At 35.0% G+C, this 24,618-nt stretch overlaps 1 protein-coding gene across 10 annotated transcripts in view; it reads right to left on the minus strand.

Moving 5' to 3' along the window:
• RP1 (RP1 axonemal microtubule associated) overlaps nucleotides 1-10,633 on the minus strand; it is a 184,016-nt gene extending 173,383 nt beyond the window's left edge. For all 10 annotated transcript variants that reach the window (XM_071554517.1, XM_071554516.1, XM_071554518.1 and 7 more), the window contains exons 1-3: nucleotides 10,543-10,633; nucleotides 7,030-7,680; nucleotides 5,785-5,956 (exon numbers count right to left, since the gene is read on the minus strand). In XM_071554517.1, the coding sequence (XP_071410618.1) occupies nucleotides 5,785-5,956; nucleotides 7,030-7,668 (811 nt within the window). In that variant the 5' untranslated portion in view covers nucleotides 7,669-7,680; nucleotides 10,543-10,633. The remainder of the gene's footprint in view (nucleotides 1-5,784; nucleotides 5,957-7,029; nucleotides 7,681-10,542) is intronic.
• Nucleotides 10,634-24,618: the final 13,985 nt, after the last annotated feature.

Here is a 24,618-nt window from a genome sequence, read left to right on the forward strand (position 1 = left end):
ATAATAACTTATTTTCTGTCAATTCTTGAAAGCATGAGCAGACAGCCTTCAGCTCATCAGCTTTTTCTGTAAGTGTAGTTTGTTTTAGATGTTGTAACTGTGTGAATATTTCAGAGCAGCTACAGGCATTTTTTTGCATATCATCTGTGATTGTCCCAATCAAACTTTCTCTCAGATTCAGTACAAATAGCCATGCTAGAAGGATGTTGGATGAAGAACCAAAAGCTGAAAGATCTGAAACGCTGCAAGCTTTTCCTATACATCCACTATGCTCTTTCTGAACACCAAGCAAAGTTGATTGTAGTTCATTCAGTAACATGCTAGACAGGCAATTATTCTGAACATCAATTCCATTTTTCTCATTAACAATTGTGCAATCCACTTGAACAGCAGCTTCAGATTGTTTTCTTTGACATAGGTTGGTATCCTCAATATCAACTTCTGCCATCTTTTTATTATTGGTGTGTGTTTCATGAACTAAATGTAGCTTACCATCCTGATGAAATTCTGACTTCAGTGAGTACTCAGCTGCTTCTTCTACTGCTGTATTAGCATGAATTAAGGACTCAGTTTGTTTTTCACCTGAATTCTGGGCTGATTCTTCTGAAGTTCTCAATTCGACAGGCTTCAAAGTTTCTTTTGTTAGGTTATGTTCAACCAGATGTTTTTTTCCAGTCATATGCATTTTATTTGTGATGAATCTTGTTTCTTTATCTATAGAAGTATTAGTATTTTCTTTAGGTAAACAACCACCATTGGTATTCTCTAAAGTATCTTCTTTTTTCTTTATAGGGGGTAAGACAGAATTTGATAACGAGTTTTTCAGCCAAGACTGGACATAGTTTTCAAGTGAATGTTCACCAGTCTCCTCTTGAAAACCTTCCTGGTTTAGAACCTCTAGTGTAATGGCACTGTCTGACATATATAACTTATTTGCACTTTTACTTAGATTTGTCTTCATTGCCTTTTGCTTTTTCTCTTTTTTTGATGGTGAATTTTCGAAATTATTCTTTTCCTTTTCTTTTTCAAAGCTAAGATTCTTTGGCACTTTTGACAATGGCTTTAAAGTCACTGATGAGTTAGATCTCTGTTTGAAAGAACTGGTTATAAGATGTGTGCCTTCTTTCTCTGTATTCAGTGTGTCCTGACTGTGTTCAGGTTCATTGTTTGAATTAACTTTCAGTAGATCATCTTCACTCTTTGCAGATGAAATTACATTACCTTTTTTGCCTGACTTTAATTTTACTTTGGCCAACTTCTTGTTATTACTTCTTTTTTTTTTATTAGATGATGATGATCCATTTTGTTCCACTGAATGCTGATGATATAACTCATCTTCAGGACAAAAATTTTTGTCTGAATTGACAGGCCCATCATGGGTTTTCACAAAAAATTGACATTCTTTTTTCTGAGTCATTTCAGAATAATTATCCATAGCCTTTGTTGTGGAATCCTGTGTGATTTTTCTTGTGATATGCATTTCCTCACTTTTAACTATCCCTGAAATGTCTTGATCTTTTTGGTTTTCATATGTACCTTGCTCTGAAAAACTAGATGATTTTCTCTTCTTCTTTTTGGTAAGGGATGATGCAGATTGGCTGCTATCAATGATTTGTGTTGTCATCAAAGATTCAGTCTGGACACTGATTTGATTCTCACTTTCAGTAACAGTAGGAAAAAAATCAGTTGTATTTATTTTCTCAGTAGGACCCTTACTGCTTGGAGGTACCATCATCTGCACATGTCCAGGACAGGCTGAATGCACTGAATCTCGAGAAATATCTATTAAATCAGCAATTTTGCATTTTATTTCTTCTTTTGACTGACATAATTCTGAATATCTAATGAAAGAACTCAGTGATCTTTTTATTTGTTTAATATCACATGCCTTCTGGATGTGATCTGCAGAACTTGGCCTAGCTGTCTGGCAAATTTTTGATGATGGTATGAAACCACTGATGTTAGCTTTGGAGGTTGATACTAAACTACTATACACACCTTTTTCCGCAGCTGATTTCTCCAATATATTCTGTACCAATTCCTCCTCATCAGGCACTTCTAATACCTTCCTATTTGTGGTTTCTATTAAATCACTGCTTTTGTGGCTTACTTTAAAAAGCATTTCTTTTTTTATACTCTCTGAAGAAAGCTCTAATAAACCATTGCCACTCATTTCACTAACATTTGGATTACTGACACTTGATTTTTTTCTGCTTGAATGAGCTACCATGCTATATTCAGATATTTTTCCTCCATTCTCTACTTCTTCACTGTAGGAAAACTGTCTTATTGTCTTCTCTTGAACTTCTTTCTCAGATGATACCAGGGTGACACTTCCAACAACTGCTTTCTTTTGTCTAACATGCCTTGGCCCAGGAGTAGGAGGCCTATAAAAGCGAGGCCTGATATTTTCCTCAGGTACATTGCTTGTGCCTAGATCTGCAGAGTGGTTCTGATCAGAGACAATACCATCAGCAGTTTTTAAATCAGACTCTGATTCTTTGTCTGACACTTCTGCATTGGATTGCTGTAATGAGTCTTCTTCCTCTTTATTGTAGCTCTTCAAAAACAGAGTATCTTTTGGATTTATATATTCTGATGCATTTACATTGGACAAACAGTCTTCCACATTCATTGCAGAATTGCAAATAGAGATATTTTTGTCATCAGAAAGGCCAGCACGACTTACAGTTGTTGTCCATTTAATGGTTTCTTCCTCTTTAATTTTGAATCGAACTTTCATTTCCACTGTGATACTGCCATCTTGATTAACGTGAACAGATTTCTCAATGTCATCTTGATACTGTGCCATAGATAAGTCTTCACCGATAACTGACTGATTTCCTTCTATCCCATTATGACTATCAAGAACATAGGAAGAATCTGAGTTGTTATCATTTGAGTTGTTATCATTGCTGGATCCCTTATCAGAAGAAACCGAGAATATCTGAGATCTTGAGCTAGAGTCCATTTCAGCTCTCACTACCAATAATTATATTGAAAGAACACAAATTCATTCAGTAGGTAGAAAGTAGAGAAGACAAATATCATGGATAAGGATCCAGATGATGAGACAGCAGACAGGGAGCAAAGGAAGAGAAAAGAAGAAAGGAGAAATATTAGTACCAAAGATGCTAATGAAGTGTGTTTCTTTTACACACTTTGTTTTCTATTTATTCTGCGTTAGAAAGTACAAAGCAAAATATGTCTAATCTTACGTATCATTTAAGAAGTTGTTTAGAAAGAGAAATAAAAGAAATTTTTAATAAATAATTAAGCATTTAAATACTTTTCCACTTAATTTTATCTTACAATATGTTCCTTCTAATGCCAGAACTGCAGTGTTGTTTGAAGTTCCAAAGCCTAAAATATACTAGATGATCTTATTTTATACTTGGTTGGGAGCTAAGTTTGCCTTAAGCCTTTCAAAGGATTCATAGGCCCTCACTTGTGTGGGCTTCAAGCTGCCAGCTTTACTTCCTCTTCATACTTTAGTGATCATTAATATTTCATTTCCTGTTAATTCTTATAATTTTACTAAAACATGTCAGCCAAGGTGAACATATATTTTTGGGGCTTAACCTAACAACCTACAGTATGCAATTAACTACTCTGTGTAGTGTCACTGACACATTAATAAAGGGTTCAGATCCAGTCCCCTGGAATGACCTTCTATAAAGTAAACGTTGAAGTTCTTGAACTCTTTATAAAATTCAAACTTAAATCATGACATACTGATATTTATGCACAAGTACTGTAGACAATGGTGCAAAACTCAGCAAAGCCAATAAGAATACTTCTAGACTTCACTGAATTTGGAATATGGCACAAAAATATGTTGGCATACACATTAAATATTCCCACAATACATTATGATTACTCTGCAACAACTTGGTCTTTTATAAAAAAAAATAAATCTCATATCTCTGTCCAGTGGTTGTTGCTGAAGAGAGGAGAGATAGAAGAACATGAGATAAAAATAGTTTAGCTGTCTCCAAGATGCCCTCAACATGCTAAGGAAACAGTGCACACAAAGGTGGGTGTACCTTCCACTGTAAATTTTCACTGATACCTAAATATATGAACATCCATTTAATAGACGTTTCACTTGTAGAAAAGCATTTTAACATAGATAATGTTAACTTATCTAGATTGTCTGAATTTAAGCTTTGTTTGTTTGTTTGAGTGGTCTCATGTCAAGACTTTCACTGTAATATATTACAATTATAGACATGTTTCTATAACGTCAGGCAAAGTGCCTTGCCAGTTTCTCAGGCATATGGTTTACCATGAACCAAATAAAAAAATAAAAATTTTTACTAACTCCTTTAAAACAGACCAGAAGGTATACTTCCCAAAGTAAAACTCTCACCTTCTTTGTTCTCAGGAAATGAAATTAGAACAAAGAACCTGAAATTTGATTTTCCATGCTTTTTTACATCATCAGTGATGTCTGCTGTACAGGATACTTTTGAAGTTCTCAGGTTAAAGACAAAAAGAGAGTTGGTTTTGTCTCTCTCTTTTTGTGATTGCTGATAACTAAGAATTAGAATAGGGAGTTTATCAGATTATCAACACTTGACATTTTCTACCACCACAAGGTTCAGTCTGTCTCAAAACAAAGATTGGGTAGGATTTTTTTGTTTATACAGAACTTTCATTCTCAAAATGTTCTTATCCATTATCTCTTTACTTGTTAACTATGCTCTGTAAACAGGTCTCAAGTTGTGTTGATCAATATGCATGAGGGCTGAAAAAAACTAGTTTTGTGATGACATAATAAAATGCAAGGAATATGAAAGAAACTGCTTCAAGTAAATGAAAATCAAATGTCTTATATACCAACACTGTCAAGTTTACTGTGGAAAGTTCCAGTATAATAACAATTACAGCATTCCTGAGTTCTTCAGTACAGCATGAAGCTGTAGCAAGAGTACAAGATGCCTTTGGATTAATCAAGCTTCCCACTAGACAGTACCTCAGCCCTACAGGATGCTCTAATGCTGAGAATTTCTGCATAGCCTAAAGCTCTGATACCATAGCATTTTGTTTCCCTCAGCCTCAGGCTATTAATCTAGGCTGCCTTCTCTCCAACAGCTCCTCATCCTTAATCATCCACTGGCAATTCCACACTCTCACCGGTCTTATCAGTGGCACAACTCTGTGGGTAATCAAAGGGAAAGTACATATCCAAAAACATATATCATAGCCATGAGGATATAAGAATAGATGACACTCAGTTTAGAAAAAAGCGGCTTGAAAAATATGATGAATTTATGAGTGGGTGGATTCTATACTGGTTTTCCTGTCTATGTGGAACATGGGACAAGGGAAGAAGTGCAAGTCATGACAAGCCAAACCTCCACTTGTGAAGGTAAGTTCTAAAAACTGAACGAAAGTTTTGCTTAACAAATTCAGCCAGTTAAGAGCCTGAAACAGCCTGTGGTTTCTCTTCTACCACTGTCATTATTAACTGGGACACTGAAACATTAATAATGACAATCAAGTGAATTAAAATAAAATGTACTCATAGATTTGCCTCCATGATTCTAAAGTCTGTTAGAAACAAAATATGCATACTGAGTACTTAGCAGAAACTTACATTTTAAAAAGAAAATTAACACTTTGATCTTTCTTAAGCTTAGAGAGGAGTCACAGCAGATAGTAACAGTTTCAACTGCCTTTTCTGAATATCCCTGATCCTAGTAAGATTGCCACTGTTTATGTCTTATGCTGAGTGAGATAAACAAATTAATAAAATACAAATTAGTTCAAAGAACTTACTCTTTTCACTTTCTGACTTCGCATTTGCTTTTGGGTACACACGATTTCCAACTCCAAGCAATCTAGCAGGCTGTAAATACCCAAGAGATTCATAATTGCTTGGTTTGAAAGGCTCTCTCCCTGCTGCGACTAGAGCTCCAGAGCACAATATCAGGGCCTGAAGATTAGGAACCTGGGAAAAAAAAGTAGCAGTAAATTTTCTCCCTGAGGAGTAACAAAAAAAAAATAATGTAAGGGATTTATTCCTTTCAAACTTTAATATCTTCACTTCCTAGTCTGTACATTCATTTGCAGCAGATTATTAAATATGTATCACAGCATGGAATTAATTTTTCTACTCCTATAAGGCAATTCCTATTTCTGTGGGAGTATATCTTGTTAAATAAACATATTGGAAAATACTTCAGGAAGCAACTTGAATCCAGATCAAGATTTTCTTATAATTTAAGTGTTTGCACATGTAATTTTATTTCATTGTTGCACAATGACTGTTCCTAATCAGGAAACATGAATATGCATTTGGAGGAAAAATTCAGAATACACCATAAGCAGCTGACCTGTACCTCCAAAAAGGAATAGAACACAAGCACAGAACCATATATACTGGAAAATACCTCTGGAGGTCATGTAGTCTGATCCTCTACTCAAAGCAGGTCTGACTGGATCAAGGTGCTCTGAGACTTGTCTAAATGTTTTGAATTTATGTTCCAACATATATTGCAAGATAATGCTTAAAAACTGCACTTCACTAATTTTTAGATTACATTGATAGTTTTCCAATCCCAATATATAATTTCACCAAATTAAGGGTAAACAGAAGATTTCCCTTGAACTCTTGGAGCTCTCATGTAATTCTCTTTCTAAACACATGCTAAATGTAATTGCAAATGTTTTTCTATGGTAAAGCAACACAGAGAAAAAAACATTAAGTGAGATAAAATTATATAAAACAGCATGTGAGATTAAAATCTAGATTATTTGTGCTGCATCATCTGAGTTTAGAGGTACAAAACTTGTTCTGTGGTTTGAAAAGATTGCAAGATTCCAGTATATTTCTTCCAAGTTAGTAGCTAGTAGCCCTCCTGAAGGAGGGAAAAGGCATAGAAAGGAAATAGATGAAATTCAGCACATCAGATCTTACACCAGGCCCATTTTCCAACCTTATAATGGATAAAATCACCTTTTGAATTTAAAATAATCGGGAAGAAATCATAAAAAATTGTCAGTACTCATCTTTGTTCTCACCTTTCTGCCATCAGTGGTGTATAGTTTCACAACTGGAAATTGCATTAACTCGCTCATATGATCCAGAAAGGCCTCAAAGGTTTGCGTATTTTTCTTTCCCAAAACTATTGTGCGCCTAAGTCTTACATCTCCATTTTTGAAAACAATCATCTTTTTGGGAGTTGTTATTTTTCTTTCTCGATGGCCAAATCCATCTTCATTCTCCCTTGCTAATTGTACAGCTCGGCGACGGGCACTGACAGGCCTGCTGATCTGCCAGGGCAGGGGCTTTTTGCTAGCCTGTTCCAGATTGATGGGCTTCATTTTCCTCTGATGGGAACAAATATAAGATTTTCCATCCTCAAGGTCCTCCAAATTGGTGATGCTGTGTCTTCCTTTTGGTGTACTAATATTCCTTACTCCAAAAGGTAATGGGACCCGTTTGGATAAACTATCCAGCAAGGAATCAAATGTTTTGTAAGACCGGCTATTAATGACCATTTTGATCCCATTAAACTGTGGATCTCCACTCTTATAGAAACAAATCCTTTTTGCCACAACAGGTTCAGTAACATTCAAATGGCGTGTGGATAAACTCTGTTCACTCTCCGAGGAGTTTGGCTGATTCACCGAGTAACTAGTGGAAGGTGTTTCGCTCATTTTGAAGGCCAACTGGAAGAAAGAGGAGATGGATGTAAAACCTTTCCTATAATAGTAATAATACCATCTTCATTTTGAAAGGCACAGAAAAGATGACTTATAAGAAAACAACAGTGGAAAGTTGAGCCAAAACTCATTGGATTTAAATGAATCCAAGCTGTTATCTCTAAATTCCACAAGGACTCCTATACTGTTAGATTAAGTTAGCATAGCCCTATTTGAGAATATTCCCAAAACTATCCAATGTAATTTCAAATCTCTTATCATTTTAGTACAAGAGACCTGTCTTAAGAAGAAGGTGCTTTAACAGTCCATGCTTTCTTGAGGATGAAGAAAACTAATGACAGCTTTTCATATTTCAGATACTAGCAATTGTGCTTTGGCATGAACAATTTTCAGCCCAAAATAACAAAAATGAAAGACAATGGAATTCATTCTGAATTTATATGCTAGTTTCATACCAAAGTATATCCACTGGATTCAAAGTGTCTTGACTTACTACACATATCATAATAAGGCCCAAAACTTGTTTTAGAGTGAAATTGCATCATAAATTGATAGATCATTTATTTTTCTGTTCATGATACATATCCACTAAAACATTTGCATTTATAGTCAGCAAAAAACCCCACTCACCAAATAAGACATTTTTAGTGAAAGAAAAGTCCAATCTACATACAGACACTGTAATGACAATCCTTTAAATGACTAAAATAACTTATCTTAATGATTGGTTGCTTTGACTGAAACAAAGGGTAGAAGTGGTTAGTCAAATAATCAGCCTCAAGGAAAAAGTTATAGTGGAGTTTTACTGAAAAGCTACATAACAGTCTCAGAGAATATGTCAGCAAAATAATATAAATGAACTTACTTGATGTTGTCACCTTGATATAGCTGCCATATCAACTAATGAAACAATCTCCTCGGACTACTACTGTATATTTTTCTTACTCAAACTATAGAAAATAGTATTTTGACTATTTTACTACTATATACATGAGTTCTGTAACTGATAAGAAAATGTTATTTTTCAAGGTAGTCAAGATTCAAACAAGTCAGATTGGATAAGACTTTAACTTACTGTGTTCTTACAGTTTTTCCAATAGTACAATGCTTCAGAATGGCTGCTTTGCCTTCACTAGGAATTAATAATTTTTAAATGTTCACTATTTTGAACAATAATCAGAACAGAGGAATAAATCAGATATGCTGTAAATGGTACTCATTCTACATGCTAAAACTAAAAAATAACCAAACAAGTCTGCACTAGAACAATGCACCACAAGACTGATTTAAATAACTACAATATCATTTAAAATAAATAAAAGTTTTAAAACAACTGCATTATTTTTAATTGAGTATTTAACTAAGAAATATGCAAGAAGATATTTTCAACGTTCACTGCAGCAACTCGCACAAGCCAGCCTAGGATGGCTAGTGAAATGGCTTACTTTCTGTAGCAGGGAGGAGTTCCCCTTCAACTGAGATCACAGAAAGCTATAGTTTTTTGCCTTTTTTGACTCATGAATTCACTAGCTGCCTAAGCTGAGGGGTTAACAAGCGAGTTAAGACTGGGGACACAATTTGAACTGGACATTTTATGCTTCATGTGTTGTTCTGTTTAGTCTGATATTCCTAAAGGAAATCCTTAAGGGCATTTTTGCATTTTTATTGCTAGCTGCAACACAAGCTTTCCTACTCCTTTTGCAGAGCAAATGTTCTACTTCAATGACAGCAACAATGACAGTAGTAAAGTTCTTGAATGAACTGTACATCATATTACTCCATCTTAACTGGCCAAGAAGACTTGAGCATGAGAATACAGTTCAGGATCTCGGGGAAAAAAGTGTAATCATCAACAATGGCCAGAGACAGAAATAAACAGTAGCTTCTCAGCTACTCTGTACTGTACTTCTCATCCTTTGTGAAAATGGAGTCAAATTTCATCTAGTGTAAGATTTGATTATTCACTCCTACAGGGGATAAAATATGTGGATTTTCTAATGAGATTACTCATATTAACCATTTTTAATTAACCTCTTAGAAGCTGTTTTGGATATTTTTACTTGAGTAAAACATTCACTTATGTGAGCATCAATATCTGGAAGAGAAATACAGTATATATTACATAAAGATAATTATTAAACTTAGTCTTGACACCGTGGCAGTACTGAAATCCAAAACAAACAAAGACAGAGTACACATATCAAGAAAAAGAAATGAGGACTTTCAGTGTAAACATAAAATAATTTGAATTCACAAAACTAAGAAAAATAAGTTGTCTTCAGCAAAACATAAAACAATGATAAAATGTAGTTTTGGCAGAGAACTTATGGTTGTGTAGGACACCATTTATGAATACTTTCTAGCATTAGTTTTAATAGTGGATATTGCTTATGAATCTTTCAGATACCTTAAAATTGCATTTTACAAATAGAAAACATTCCACAATAAGCAATTGCTGTACTTATGGACAATGAACAATTGTTTTTCAATTTATTGTAGAAATTTTTTATACTATGGGTCATCACACTGTAATAGCTTCATTTTATCTTAAACATACTATCAATTCTTATACTTAATTGATATTATTATAAAATTAAGAAATAGCTCATATGACATGATAAAGAATGTCTATTAAGATATTTTGGTAAATACAATGTTTGGAAATTTATTACCAAAGAAAAAGTCAAACAGCAATCAGAATTTAATCCCTCTCCATGTGTTCCAAAAAAAGCCCACTCATTCAAAGTTTATGCACAAAGCTGCTAGATTTTATAAAGACACTAAGTAAAAGACTTTGTTCTAAATACATAGGAATACATGTAATGCCATAGAGCTGGTAAGAATTGCATATAATTTTATCATACTCACCCAGAGTCCTGTGCAAATAAAAGAGAGTATTGCTTGTTTTCAGAGATTTATAAATTGCACATGTAGTTGTCTACACCGTATGAAACAACATCCTTAGTCTTATTCCAAGTACGCTCAGCTAGAAAAAACATCGTAATCCATTTGCTTAATCTCAGCTAATGTGAATCACCAGACCAGGTTCAGCTCAGGCAGCCATGGTTCAGAGCACAATGTCTAACATCTCACTCAGCAAGTCCTCTTATATGATTTTAAAACTCTATTTACCTTTTAAGTATTTCACTTATATAATTTTCTGTTTATTTAAATTGCTCAAGTGACTCATAGAAACACATAAAATAAAAATGTGGGTGGGGAATGTAGGTCATCTAATCTATCTTCTTGTCAGAATACAGTTATCCTCCAAAACATTATTCTTTAGTGATATAAATTTCAAATATATTAAAATGGAGCTTCTACCACTCACCTTCTGAGACTACTTATTAACTATCTCTCATTATAAGCTAGAATTAATTCTTTTGAGCATTCATTTCATCAAGTTGATTGCCTTTGTGCTAAGTATTCTCCCACATTTTCTCTATTCAGATATCACAATGAAAATATTTCCACACTTTCTTTCATAGCACTCAGTAAAACATGACAGTCTGAATGAGTTTTCATCCATGAGGCGTTCTTCGTTTCAACACGTTGTTAAAAGAGCAAAGATTATAAATGTGTGTGAATGCATTTTATGAAGAGACAGGAGCACTACATTTAACTATACCTTAATTATACCATGAAGTGTGTTGGGGGTTTTTTGTTTTTCCAGTGGAAATACTATGTTCCCAGATGGTGACTGTTCCATCTAATTTCTACCAGATGTATAATCTGATTTGGAGCTTCTTTGCTTAATCAGGATTACATCAAGCTCTCAAAACTAGCTATGTAGAACAGTAACAAAAACACTGTTCAGCAGACACTGCCACTACATACCACAATGAGTTTTTAACTAGCTTCCTTAGCAGAAAATTCAAAATTTATGGAAATTTTAAAATAGTACTTCGGCTCCACTTTCATAAGATGTATAGGTACAAACAATAAATTATAACTTTGCATAGATATTTTGCTATAATGTTTTTAAACTAATATATCAATATTAGTATTTAGGCTCTTCAGCTATCTTAGCTAATGTACTTTTACTACAGTCAATATTCTGTTGTTTACACTTGTTTAGAAGATGAACAAGTGCTCATTATGTTTTGATATCTTAAAACTTAGCAACTAATAACATGAACTTATATTGCAAGATTTAAAACATCATTGCTACCACATTAGCTTTCTAATGCATGCAAAGCCACTTTCAATAAACAGCTAATCCATCAGTAGCTTCCACGTATCACTAGAATTTGAGACCCAAAAGATAATATTTCTTGGACTTGATGAAGATAAAAATCAAGTGTCACCATTTGACAATGTAAATGCCCCTTATTTCTCTCAGATTTCAAAAGGCTTTCAAAGCTTCTGTCCAGATATATCTAAGTTACAAGCTCCACTGCGTTCATCTCTGTATTACAAACATTCCATATATTCTGAAATGAGAAAAGAAACCAACTTTATACTAAAAATAACATCAATAGAATTAAGCTTAATTTAGGCTTAAAGTTAACAAGCCACAAAAAAAATTTCACTGTCTTATAGCAATAAATACTGACACAAAAACATTTCTCATCCACTCATGTGGGCAACTTGACTAATACCCATGGAATTATTAAAATGAAGTGATAATAATTGAGCCTTAATATTTGGGGAACAGTTGTTATTTATATATAAACTATTCACAAACATAAACTGGGTAATAGAAAATTAGTTCTGAAAATTTAAGCATGATAAGTTGGGCTACAGGAGGAACATATTATTGATGAAAATTGCAACTGCAAGAAGGTTTAAAGTTTTTCTGAGTTGATGTAATTTTCTTATTTAAATTACAAGCCTGTTTATCTTCCACATCTTTAGTTCTAAGTTCTCATACTAAACATTACACTTAACCGGTACTGAATATTCCTCTTGGTCTTAATTTTTTTAAGGGTTATTGACTGGTCAATAACTGAAATGACAACCATATAACAGTGAGGTAGTCACTAATTTTGGTTCTTACCTCTCAATGAAGAGGAAAGCTCACATTTGGCTCTTCAGGAGCCCAGTACAAAGGATCTACTCTAACCACCGAAGGCATCGGTGGAAGTTTTCCTTTCAATTCCAAATGGTGTCCTCTAGGAAGACAGTGGCACAGAGATGGCCAGTTGAAGGTCCAGTGCCCGAAGTTACCCTGTAACACCATTCTATGAGGCAGAAATCCTAAGTCCAACAACTCGAGCAAACACTTGGCTTGCAGCCTCTGGGCTGAACCAAAGATCAAAGGGAAGTTTTGAAGTCAAAATTTTCTCACTGTCTCCAAAATTCTTTGTATCAGACCAGAAAAGTACAGCATCAAAGTAACTGTAAAATTATTTTTATACCTGGTCTTTTTTACTTTGATTAATTCCTCCTATTCTATGGACTTTGCTTTAGAAACTGAACTGATTAAATGCTACAAGTACCTAAATATAACCCAACACTCTCCACTTTCTTCTACAAGTCTTTGGTGTTTCTCAAGACCAGCATCATATCAAGGAAACTTTAAAAATTTGTTAGCAATTACATTAGCATGTTTGCTGATATATTCCTTTTTCCTTAGAAGATAACCAATATCTCAAGTTGAGGTACATAAACAGCCTTTTCTGTGGCGTTATCCTGAGACAGAGCAGGGCAAGAGCCACATGTGATGTGACCTTCCCTGCCTGGCAATCCTATGGCCCATGAATGACAGTCTTTGTCTAAGTCAGTGCCATATCAAGCAGCAGTTGACACTTGAGTATTTTTATCATTCAAGCATGACTCAGTTCTTTAAAAAGAGCAGTTGTTGCACCAGTTAAAACTATTACTGTTGATGTTGAGGCACAAGAAAATGCTGCTAACATGCCTTATGTTTCCAAGTCCCTTCAACCTCTTATACTTCTGGTTTGTTGGGTTTTATTTGTGGGGGGTTTTTTGTTTGTTTTTTAATTAAACTGCTCAGTAAGGTATGGAACTAGGAAATTGCTATCAAGCTAAAAAGGAAATTATCACATTAGAAGCAGGGGCCTGCCCAGCCTGTTTACATCCTTTCCAGAAAAGCTTTCCAAAAAATGTGCCACTATTAATATGTTACTAGAGATAAGATTTTGGACCATTGCACTGCAACAGCATTTTACTGTTTGATATACATGAACTTCTTATCAAGTTAATCCCCATAGACTTTTATTCATTAAATTCTCCAACAGAGATTTGATAACCAACAGCTGAGTATGCAGAAAGAGGAAAAAAAAAGTATGCCTCGCAGGGCAAGGTGGGGGGGGAGGGGGAACAAAACAAAACAAAAGCAGAGCTCTGCTTTTAAAAAGAGCTCTGCCTGGATGGTTAGTTGTACTGCAAAACCCTATTTGATATGTTATGGTTTTTGAGCACCACTAAATTTAACTCAAATCTGAACACTAATTTGTGTTCAGAAGACAGATTCCTACGGGAAATCTCCGGCCTTACAGAAGTACAAATTGATCCATCATCTGTCAGTGTGTTAGAATTTAGTTTTGGAGTGTACGGCCTGTCTCAGAGTTAAATGCATAACCATTCTCAGAATAATTTTTCTTATTTTCTTGCCTCAGATGACTTCAGCCATTTACACTTACCTTCTGTTCTGTAATATATACTAACTGAAGAGAAGGGTCAGCCACATTCCTATTTTTTTTTGAGTATAGGCATCTGAAAAAAGAGCCATCCTAGAGTACATTTTCATTTGTTTATATTACATCTACATAATGCACTGAGGTGACATGTGAATGTTTACACAACATCTCAAATTTTTTGAACTAGAAAAAGACTAATTAGAAATTTTCCTGTACCCCTACTTTTCTTCTACATTTCAAAAATTTCTTCTCTCCCCTGAATTTGCCTTCCTGACCCTCCCAGCCCTCTCACCAAATTAATAATGCAGTCACCTGTATATTGAACTTAACATACCAGGATTTCTAAAAACATGATGTTACAAATAACTGCAGATCTAATTGGTTCTCTCAGCTTATTAAAGAATGACTTCTTCCTGTATTGGTTAGAAAACTCCTATGTGAACCTTAATGTTTTACTGAAAATTTCACTCATCAAGACAGCTAGGGACTGGCATGTTGGTTGGTTTGTTTGGGGTTTTTTGTAATCTTTTAACTTCCTTGTATTTCTTACCAATCAGTTAATTTATAACTATTATTCATGTCATCTCCCAAAGAGCATGGTCAAAGGAAAGGATTCATCAAGCAGCACAGGAGTTCCCTGGTCAAGATGTTATCAACTTACCTTGGAAATTAACCACATGTGCTTCAGTTTGTCGATTTGAAATTGCACGCAATGGTCTTGCATGCAATTTCCTATTTCATAGAGATATTGTGAACCATAAGCTAAAAAAGCCTTCTGAAACTCCAGCAGTAAAATAACTGTGAGGGAAAGATCTTTTGGTTCCTTCTGGAGGACATCATAAAAACGTTTTCCTAGGATCTGGTCTTATTTCCTTGATAGATTGGTTTTAGAGTGAGTTCATAAATTGAGGCCAAAAAGGAAAACAAACAAGGTTTAAACATATTGTACAGTTTTGCTTCCTACAAACAATTTAAAGTAAAAATTGACATCTTCAAATCCCTGCTCTGACTTGCTGCCTACTCCTGTATGTGCCCAGGCTCCTGAGGCTCCCAAATTGCCAATAGTACAGATTTGCTCCTGGGCATGTGTACAACTATTCGAACTCTGACAACACTAAGCTGCTTAATGTCTTAGCTTTGGTGCAATGCACGGCTCATCACTGCTTTACCAATCTTGCCTGAAGAAACCTGACCATCCCCTCTTACAGCCCAGGCAGTCAGCTGTTGCTGCCCTCCATTCCTCTGTCTGGTAGTTAAAGAGCTCTCTTACCACTCCAGAGATCCAGTTCACTGCCTGATTTACAGCAACAATTTGAGTCCATGTATCTTAGCCTTCCAGATGGTGAACTAGCTCAACGCTCCTCCTCCTATGATTCTATGATCTAATTCCACAACAGACTTCAGGATGCCCAGTGGCAAGACACATCTGATTTTAAGCCTAGGCTAGATATCCATTTCTTTGACAGACATGGAAATAGTATCAAATACAGACTCCAACATAAAGGCTCTGTATCTGCCCAGGATTCAAGAGACAAAATACCTAACTTTAACCTGAGGGTGCCTGGAGGAAATAATCTGACCACCTCCGGTGCTGCATCACTATGCTTGAATTCCCAGTACAAGCTCAGCTCACTCAGCTATGTTAATTGTAGGTACAAACAAGAAGATCTGAGAAAGTACAGATACTACTGAATTAAATTTGACTATTGTACTTGGAATACTAGATGTGAACAATGGACCTGAATGTGTGTTCCTACAATCAATCCAGGAGTCCCACAGTGAGTTTTAAACCTGAAGACAGTCACCACTTCTGTTAGTTTTCCAGGATACTTGGCTTTGCCTTTTCTGCATTTACTCTCACTTAACACTTATATGCAAATGTTATAAGTAGATATTTCTGCATATACATGTTTTTATCTAGCTAAGTATATGTAGATACACAAACAGACACACACAAAAAAAATCTGTACTCAAATATCTTTGGTTACTTTTATATATTTTGGATTAAATTTTCCTTTTTCAGGGTCTTGCTTGCATATTCCCAGGCCTATTGTTTCCATTTCTTTTCATTTTTGTTTGGAAGTACATTCCTCTAAATTCCTTCATGTGTGGAACCAGTATTTTATCAAAGGGCATTATATTGAATTTTGAACCAATTAGATGCATGAATTACTTTTTTTTTAAAATGAAGACATCCAGCCTGTATTTCTGCACTGTATTTTTGTCATAGTGCCAGTTTCAAATCTCAAATTGTACCAAAAAGTAATCAATAAAAAAAAGTGATCAATAAAAAATAGAAAGGCGATATCTACCTTCCCCAAAAATAATCAAACCATATTAGCTGTTATCACCAACAAATTTCCATATATGTCTTTTCCTCAATCTAAATGAAGCCTCAAATGTAATACTGACTGAAAGTTACACATAAACAAAATGGTTCTTACTACTTCCTTTTAATTAAATATTCAACAGGAAGATTATGGTTTTAATAAAATACTTTTCTGTTTATTTTATTTTTAATTAAGGTATAACTACAAAAAATCCTAAAAATATTTGTAAGTATGAAGTCTATAAGATGAATATATGATCATACAAAAGGTAACAGGTATCACTGCTGTTTTCAAGAAGTCCTTACAGTAAAATACAAGAACGTAATTCAAAGTTTCATTGTGTGAGGCACTGAAATTAGACTAGATAAAATATTAAAATTTTGAATTTTTCAAAAAAAATGAAGAACATACATTGGCAAAGCTAAAGAGTAAGTGACCCACTAATATGTTTTTGCATCTCTTAAGCACATTTAGCCAAATCATTTACTTTGTGCTTAACACTTATAAAATCCCGTACATATAATTTGTAATGGAAAGAATCTGTTCATTTCCACATGATCAGACTGAATCCCACACTGATTCTTGTGGTCATTCTCCAGCAAAATAACAACAGAAAGCTATGAAAGAGCAGATGAGTTAATGTAGAAAAGAACATATTACCAACCATTAAAAACTAAGGAGAGGTCAGTGATGCAAAGGCCTAGTGTCAATAAAGATTTATATTTCTGCTTTTGCTGCTCCACTGCAGCAGAAAGTTGATGCCTTTTCAAGCTTACTCTCTCTTACTACTATTATCCTTCACTTAAGATAAACAAAAAAATCCTTTCTGTCCCATCAGCTGTTAGTTTTTGAGGTCGTCTCTTCTCAGTTTTGCCAAGTAATAGGGGAAGAGGCAACAAAGAGAAACCGATGCACAGGAATTTCCACATGAATATAAGGAAAAACTTCTTTACTCTGCAAGTGATTGAGCACTGGCATAGATTGCCCAGAGAGGTTGTGGAGTCTCCCTCAATGGAGATATTCAAGAACCATCTGGATGCAATTCAATGTAATGTGCTCTAGGATGACACTTCCTGAGGTTGGACCAGAAAGCCCACTGTAGTCCCTTCCAGCCTTACCCATTCTGTGATTCAGTGATTCTATGAATGTGACTGCATGTGGAAAGGAGGTATGTTCAGATGCTCCACTCCCCTTCAGGATACAGCTGCAGTACATTGTGTTATTCTGTGAAGTACATTCATGCTCTTATCTCCACTATACTGAATATTGAACAGTATCTATTTTCAACTTATTTTCTAAAGTAAAAAATGACAAATTTTAATTATTTAATTTTTGTGTTATTGTCCCTTAATTTCTCGACAATTTCAAACACTAATTTAGAAAAAATGCTCAGATTTTCAGACCATACATAAAGAAAATAATATGCTTATACAGATCTAACACTGTCTAAAGGGATGCTAAATTGGAGACATATATTTAGATGAACTCCTGAAACTTTTTGGTAATGATGAGATAAGAGCTTGTATTATAGTGACAAAAAAGGTATGATTTATAATCAAATATTGGCCGTGCTTCCATAAGATTTTAAAAGCATATGTATGTAGTTATACTTTTCTTCAGAAGTGCAGATGCTGACACTCTCTTTTTGCAGGCACAGCCATCTCTGTCTTCACAGAGTCAGAAGACAACACAAGGCCTTAGAGAATGAAAAAAATCTGCAGAAATACAAAACTCTCTTCAGAGCAGTCTCAAGTAGGAATCATAATCCTTGTGGCTTTCACTTGGAACAAGTAAAGAAAAAAAGCAACTTGCACAAAAGTTATTCGAATGTTACTGAAATAAACCAGTATTTGCAAAATCACCTCTGATAAGGTCACTAACCAAGGCCAACCTACGGCAATCTCTCCAGTGCCGTGACAGAACAATAGACCCTCCACACGGAGCACACAGGCTCTGAAGCTTTATCTCAGCAGATAAGCAATCCTTGTGGCTTCAAATAAATCATGGGGAACAGCTAGCGGAAAGAGTGATGTCAGATAGGTCTCTTCTCATGTTTTTCTTCAGAGACTGCCACAGGGAAATACTCAGATGCTGAAGGATGTCTGTTTACTTAGAAGAGACTGATCTAAAAAGAAGTGACATATTATAATCTGGTCACGCGAACTGTCTCTAAGCAATTAGACTGTCTTATTGTTTTAATGTTATTTTAGGCTTATTTTGCTTTTGGAAATAAGACTTGCTCCTTGAAAAACACAGTACATGTTACGCCACATCATCCATGCACTTACGATGATGTCAGGGACTATTGTAAGCATTACATAATTTTTCTAAGATGTATAACCTCAACCTGAACTGAGCTACTCTTTTACCGTTTTGAACTAGGGTAAAAAAAAATATAATAGGCTTTGTTCAGAGAGTATTCTGGATTAACTCCCTTCACAAACACTGAAAGCAATGAAGGTGAAAAGTAATTTTTGGTATCCCACTTCAGGGCTAAAACTCAAATTTTTGCTTATATGCTTCTTTCTTTTTATTGCATTGATATTCCTTTAATTATGAATTTTCCTAGAATTTTCTCAGAGTAAAAATGTAAATTGAGAGGTAATTCCTAACATACCTGGAGTTGTTTATACTGTGATAAATAACAATATACTTGTTTACAACTGAAAAAAAAGCTCCCTATCAAGATATTGGATGTGATGATCTTGGAGGTCTTTTCCAACCCAATCGATTCTATGATTCGATGTAACCTAAAATAACTGCAGAAGCAGAAAGTAAGATGAAAAAGTGGCAAGTAATAACATTATATTTATACACTACCAAAGGATCTGATTCAAGATAGGCATTTTTTTTTCTGTGAGAACCATTTCTACCTGCTTGGCAAACCAATGTGCTAAACAAGAACCATACTCAAGAACCCTCCACTCATGTATGCGTATACATGCACACACATGCCCACATCCTACCATAACAAAAGTACAGTGGGAACTATATTCCTGCAAGGCAGAAGTAAAAAGCATGATTCTTGAGACTGACACACCTTTTAGTCACATCACAATTATTCCTTACAGCAAAATACAGTTTTCAAGTGAATCTCATGACGAATTTCTCTGGGTGACTGCGTTAATGTGAACGCAGCTCAGCTACAAAGTTCTTCTCAGTTATCTGAAATTTTGTTGCCTTGTCAAACATTACCTGTATACTACCAATTTAGGAGATTCATCAAATAAATAAATCCTTCCTTATTTAGAAGAACAATTACACATAGGTTTAGCATAAAATCTACACAAATATAAATCTGCATGGTATCTGCAGTGGTCAGAAATACCTGTAGCAATGGTGTATTTCTATGCTAGCCAGATGCCAGGGTTTATTCTTAGCATATGCTTTCTGAAAATTGAGGGTCTGCAAGGTGACCCTATTTTTGAATCAATTTTATAAACTTTGAAGACCAAGAGAGAATTTCTAAATATTTCTTTGGAAGGTAAAAAAGGGAGATTTTCTTCCCCCCAGTTTTTCAAATAGAGTCACGGTTTAATTTTTAAAAGTGGTTTGCCCTTGTCTTAATCAGTGCATCCAGGCCCTTAATTCCCGTTGTTTTGCTTGAATTTTACCACTGTTATTTATCATTTCTCAGTGCAGTTGTGCATTTTCTTAATTTTAAATACATCAGAGCTTTGTTGAACTAATACATTTTTATTTACCTTTTACCTACCATCAATAATTCATTTTCATTCTTTATTGAATGTGTTCTCAACCACAATACATGCACTATACAAATATACAAGACATATGATACAAAAGTTTCTGTGATCAGTTTAAGGGAGAACAGAAGTGTAAATCTCAAAGTTGGAGAACAGGATCAGGGAAGGGACAATAATGACTCATAATATATGTTCACGATAGAGGATTAGATAGATAGATCGATAGATAGAGAGATCGATAGATAGAGAGATCGATAGATAGAGAGATCGATAGATAGAGAGATAGATAGATAGATAGATAGATAGATAGATAGATAGATAGATAGATAGATAGATAGATAGATAGATAGATAGATAGATAGATAATGGAAGGGCTTTTTTGTGCTGCCATGGTCAAAGTTTTGTTTCCACAACAGTCTTAAACCGTGTTATCTTTTATTTTGTCCAACAAAGGTATATCCCTTGATTTATTTTTTAAAAGCACTACTGTCAGGGTTGCAGACATTCCAGCCACGCATTGGGTGTCTGTGTCAAGGTTTTGGTAGCAGAGGGGATACAGGGAGGATACAGGGAGGAATGGGGGGAGGCTGAGACTGCCCTGTGCAGGACGCAGCTGATTCCATCTGGCTCCAACAGACATAAGACAGGACAGAGCTGAACCCATCATGTGGCACATCTATCATAATATATTTAAGAAAGGGCAAAAATGCTGGGCAGGCAGGGGAGGAAGAAAAAAAGGAAGTGAGAAAGGCATCAATGCAAGGGAAAAAGCAGGAGAGAATGCACTACAGGTGGTGGAGCAGAAACTCCCCTGCAGCCTCTGTAACAGCACAGACTGGAGCAGAGATCTGAAATGTGACCTCAGAAGACCTTGTGCCAAAGCAGGGGTTTTTTTTCCTGTAGGACTGCTGCTCTTGGAAGGACCCACACTGGTGCAGAGGAAAAGTATCAAATAGAAGGTGAGGAGTGACTGTACTCCCTACCATCCCTCACTGTATTGCTTTGGGGGTGGATGGCAGAATCTGGAGAGCAGTGAAGATGAGCCTAGAAGAGGGAGAGGAAAGATACCATTTTATTGTTTGTCTTTTGTTTCTCATAATGTGAATCTATTTTCATTGGCAATACACTAAATTTTCCCCAAGTCAGGGCTGTTTTATCCACAGCAGTTGCTGGTATGCAATTTCTCTGACTTTATCACAACCCACCAGTTTTCTCATCCTATTTTCTTCCCCTGGCCCCTAAGTGGGTGAGAGGCTGGATGGGCAATTGGCCCTTCCCAGTGGCCACCACCACTCCCCAGGAGAAACACAGATCCTTGAATTCAGAAACTGAAAGTCATCTAGCTGAGAATGGAGGTGTTTGGTGCGATTTATTGCCTCATAAATATTCCTTTTTTAAACACAATGCCTGCTAGCAGCAGATGTAGATAAGAGACAAATGCAGCTGAAAATACTTTTTGCTTTAGTTATCTTCAAAGGATTCAGAACTAAAATCCTCACTCTTATAATTCTAAGTCTTTAGTCATAGCAATATTTCCTTTGGTACTAGTGGATTTCATACAACCAGTCCACAAACTGACACAAACTGTGTCCTTTGGCCAAGTAATCTCATTTAAGTAAATGAAACTAATATTATACCCAATAGGTTTGGACTCGAAGTAGTCCAAAGTGAAAATGTTAAGGGGAAATTCAGTTCAATGTATTTCAAGACTTGAAATGTTAAAATTTTTAAAAAGGAAGCTGTCAAATGCTTTATTCTGCTATTTTCTAAATGAAATTTCAGTTCTTTTGTTCGAAGACACTTTTATTTTCTAAAATTACCCTAAGTTTAAAATGGTAACATAAGAAAAGTTCACAATCAAATAACATAAAATGTCATTTAAATGAAATATTTTTATCTAATCACAGCTTTTTCTTCTTGTTTGGTGTCCAATTTCCTTTTTTTTCCTCTTTTAAGATTTTAATGCTGGCTACACTGAAAATGAGAAAAAAATTCAACAAAACTGAAATCTCAAAAATGCTTGCATGATGGGAAGAGACCATAATTACAATGTAAAAGGACAATCAGCATTATGATCACATCTTAAAAAGCAAATGCTGTTTTTCCTAACATTTAAAATTAGAAAATAAAAATTGCATAACTGGGAGTGTGCCACATGGTAGCTGACATAAGTTGGTATTACTATCCTAATACCCAAGGACTTACAGCAAATTACAACAGAGGATGATGAAGTGGATAACCATGCCATTCAATGTCTACAAGCAACTCAGTATTACTGATGCATGAAAAACTAAAACATTACTTTAGAAGTGCATACATGTAGTAGCAGGGATGCTCAAAAGAAAGAGATCAAACATTAATCAAAAGTACTTCTTCAAATTTATTACAGCACATTGTCAAAAGATTAATATTTTTATGCTAACAGTAGAGTCTTTTATACAAAGTATATGTCAAATCGCCCCTTCAATCTTTTCTTCACAATGACAGTAATTAGCCAACACAATTCAATTAAAAAGACAACTCTCTTTTTGAAGAAAATCGAGTTTAAGTTCACATAAAGTCACTACAGAGCAAATATGTACCATCTAAGAATCACATTTAGACATCTCAGTTCAGTATCCTAATGTGAAGTCAATGGACAAATACAGAGAAAAAATCTTTGTCACAAAGTCTATGATTTAGTAGCATTACATCTTTTGTTTTGTTATTAGTGTCCCAAAGTAGAAAATCTTATAGCATAACTAAATATTCACAAAAGAAAGGGTTGTATCAAAACAAGCTGCCTCATAGGGACAGAAAAAAAAAACTGAGGGACTGTAACATGAGGAAGCAAACCCCATCCTTTCTAGGGAGACAGAGCTAAAGTGAGTTCATTTCAGCAAACAGAAATGCTGATGCAAAATCCTTATAAGGAAAAACAACTCATTTGGCTTCTCCTCCAATCTTTTGGTGTTTCTATCTAAAAGGAGAGATTTGAGTAAAATAAATTATACCAACAGGGAATTTGGCCTAATGCTTTCAAGAGCTCTCTGTTAATATCTGATAATGAGACTGACTTGTTAAAACATAAAGTTTGCAATATTTCTGGAATACATTCTATAGTAAAATGCTCTAGGCTGTACAATGTTCAGATATATTTTCTTTCTCAGCCCCAACCTCTGGCAAAGACAAACTTCAAAACATATAAAACATACAAATCATATAAAACATATAAATCTCATAAAGAATCACAGTAATTTGTTATTATGTATTTGCTCATATTGTTAATATCAAACTGACAGAACACTAAAAAAGGGGTACTTTCAAAATGTCACATAAAATTATTTGCATCACTTAACTTCATCCAGATATTTATAACTGATGACAAAATTTGCTCCTGTGCTACAACTGACTAATACTGTCCCCACCCATACGCCTTTTGGAGGACCTCTTTTCAGTTTGTCTTTGATGCCAGAACCTTATCTATGAAACAAACCCATCAATTTCCAGACAAAAACTGGAAAAAGATTAGCTCCCTCCCTGCTGAGATAAATCACTTCCCAGTGCATTCACTTACAAACTTCAACATTTTTCATATGGTTTTCACTCTGACTCAATCTGCAAAGGAATTAGATTTTAGAGAATTAATACTTCTGTGACACAGACATAGAGCTGAAGCTCAATTCTCAGAAGCAATTGGTAGCATTATTCCTTAACTACATAAAAATGCAAACAGTTATTTACTTATTTCCTTGAATGATCATACTGCTTTAGAGCCAGACAATAAAGAAAGAAAAATACACTTTTTTGCGTGCCTTCAGATTAAGTTGATAATTAAACTTTACATGAAGACTTTAGAAACTCCTGTTGTAAAGCAATAAATATATTTATGATTCTACATGTGAACGTAACACAAACATGGATCTCATATGCTTCTGGAAATATTCCACCTCTCTAGCACCCAAGATCCCAGTGCAGACGTGTCTCAACTACTATGAATGCTGTGTGAATTCTTGCTTTATAAAGGGAGTTATAGGCATTCATTACTCCAAAATAGAGGAAAATAAGGTCAGAGCATAAAGTCAATTGCACTAAATTATCAATATGGAATAAAGAATATTGTTTTCTCTTACAATAAAAAACCGACAACAAAACCCCCAAGTACTAGTTAATTCTTTAATGTCCAGACTAAATTACCTGTACCTCAAAAACTCGTTTATTTGTTACAACTGCCTCTTGAGACATATAAACAAGCAGATATTAGAGTCCATTCAGTTCATTATAAACAGATTATTAAGGCACAGTTTGCAAAGATTTTTGACTCAG

Source organism: Pithys albifrons, chromosome 4 (genome assembly GCF_047495875.1).
Source record: "Pithys albifrons albifrons isolate INPA30051 chromosome 4, PitAlb_v1, whole genome shotgun sequence".
NCBI classification, from domain to species: domain Eukaryota; kingdom Metazoa; phylum Chordata; class Aves; order Passeriformes; family Thamnophilidae; genus Pithys; species Pithys albifrons.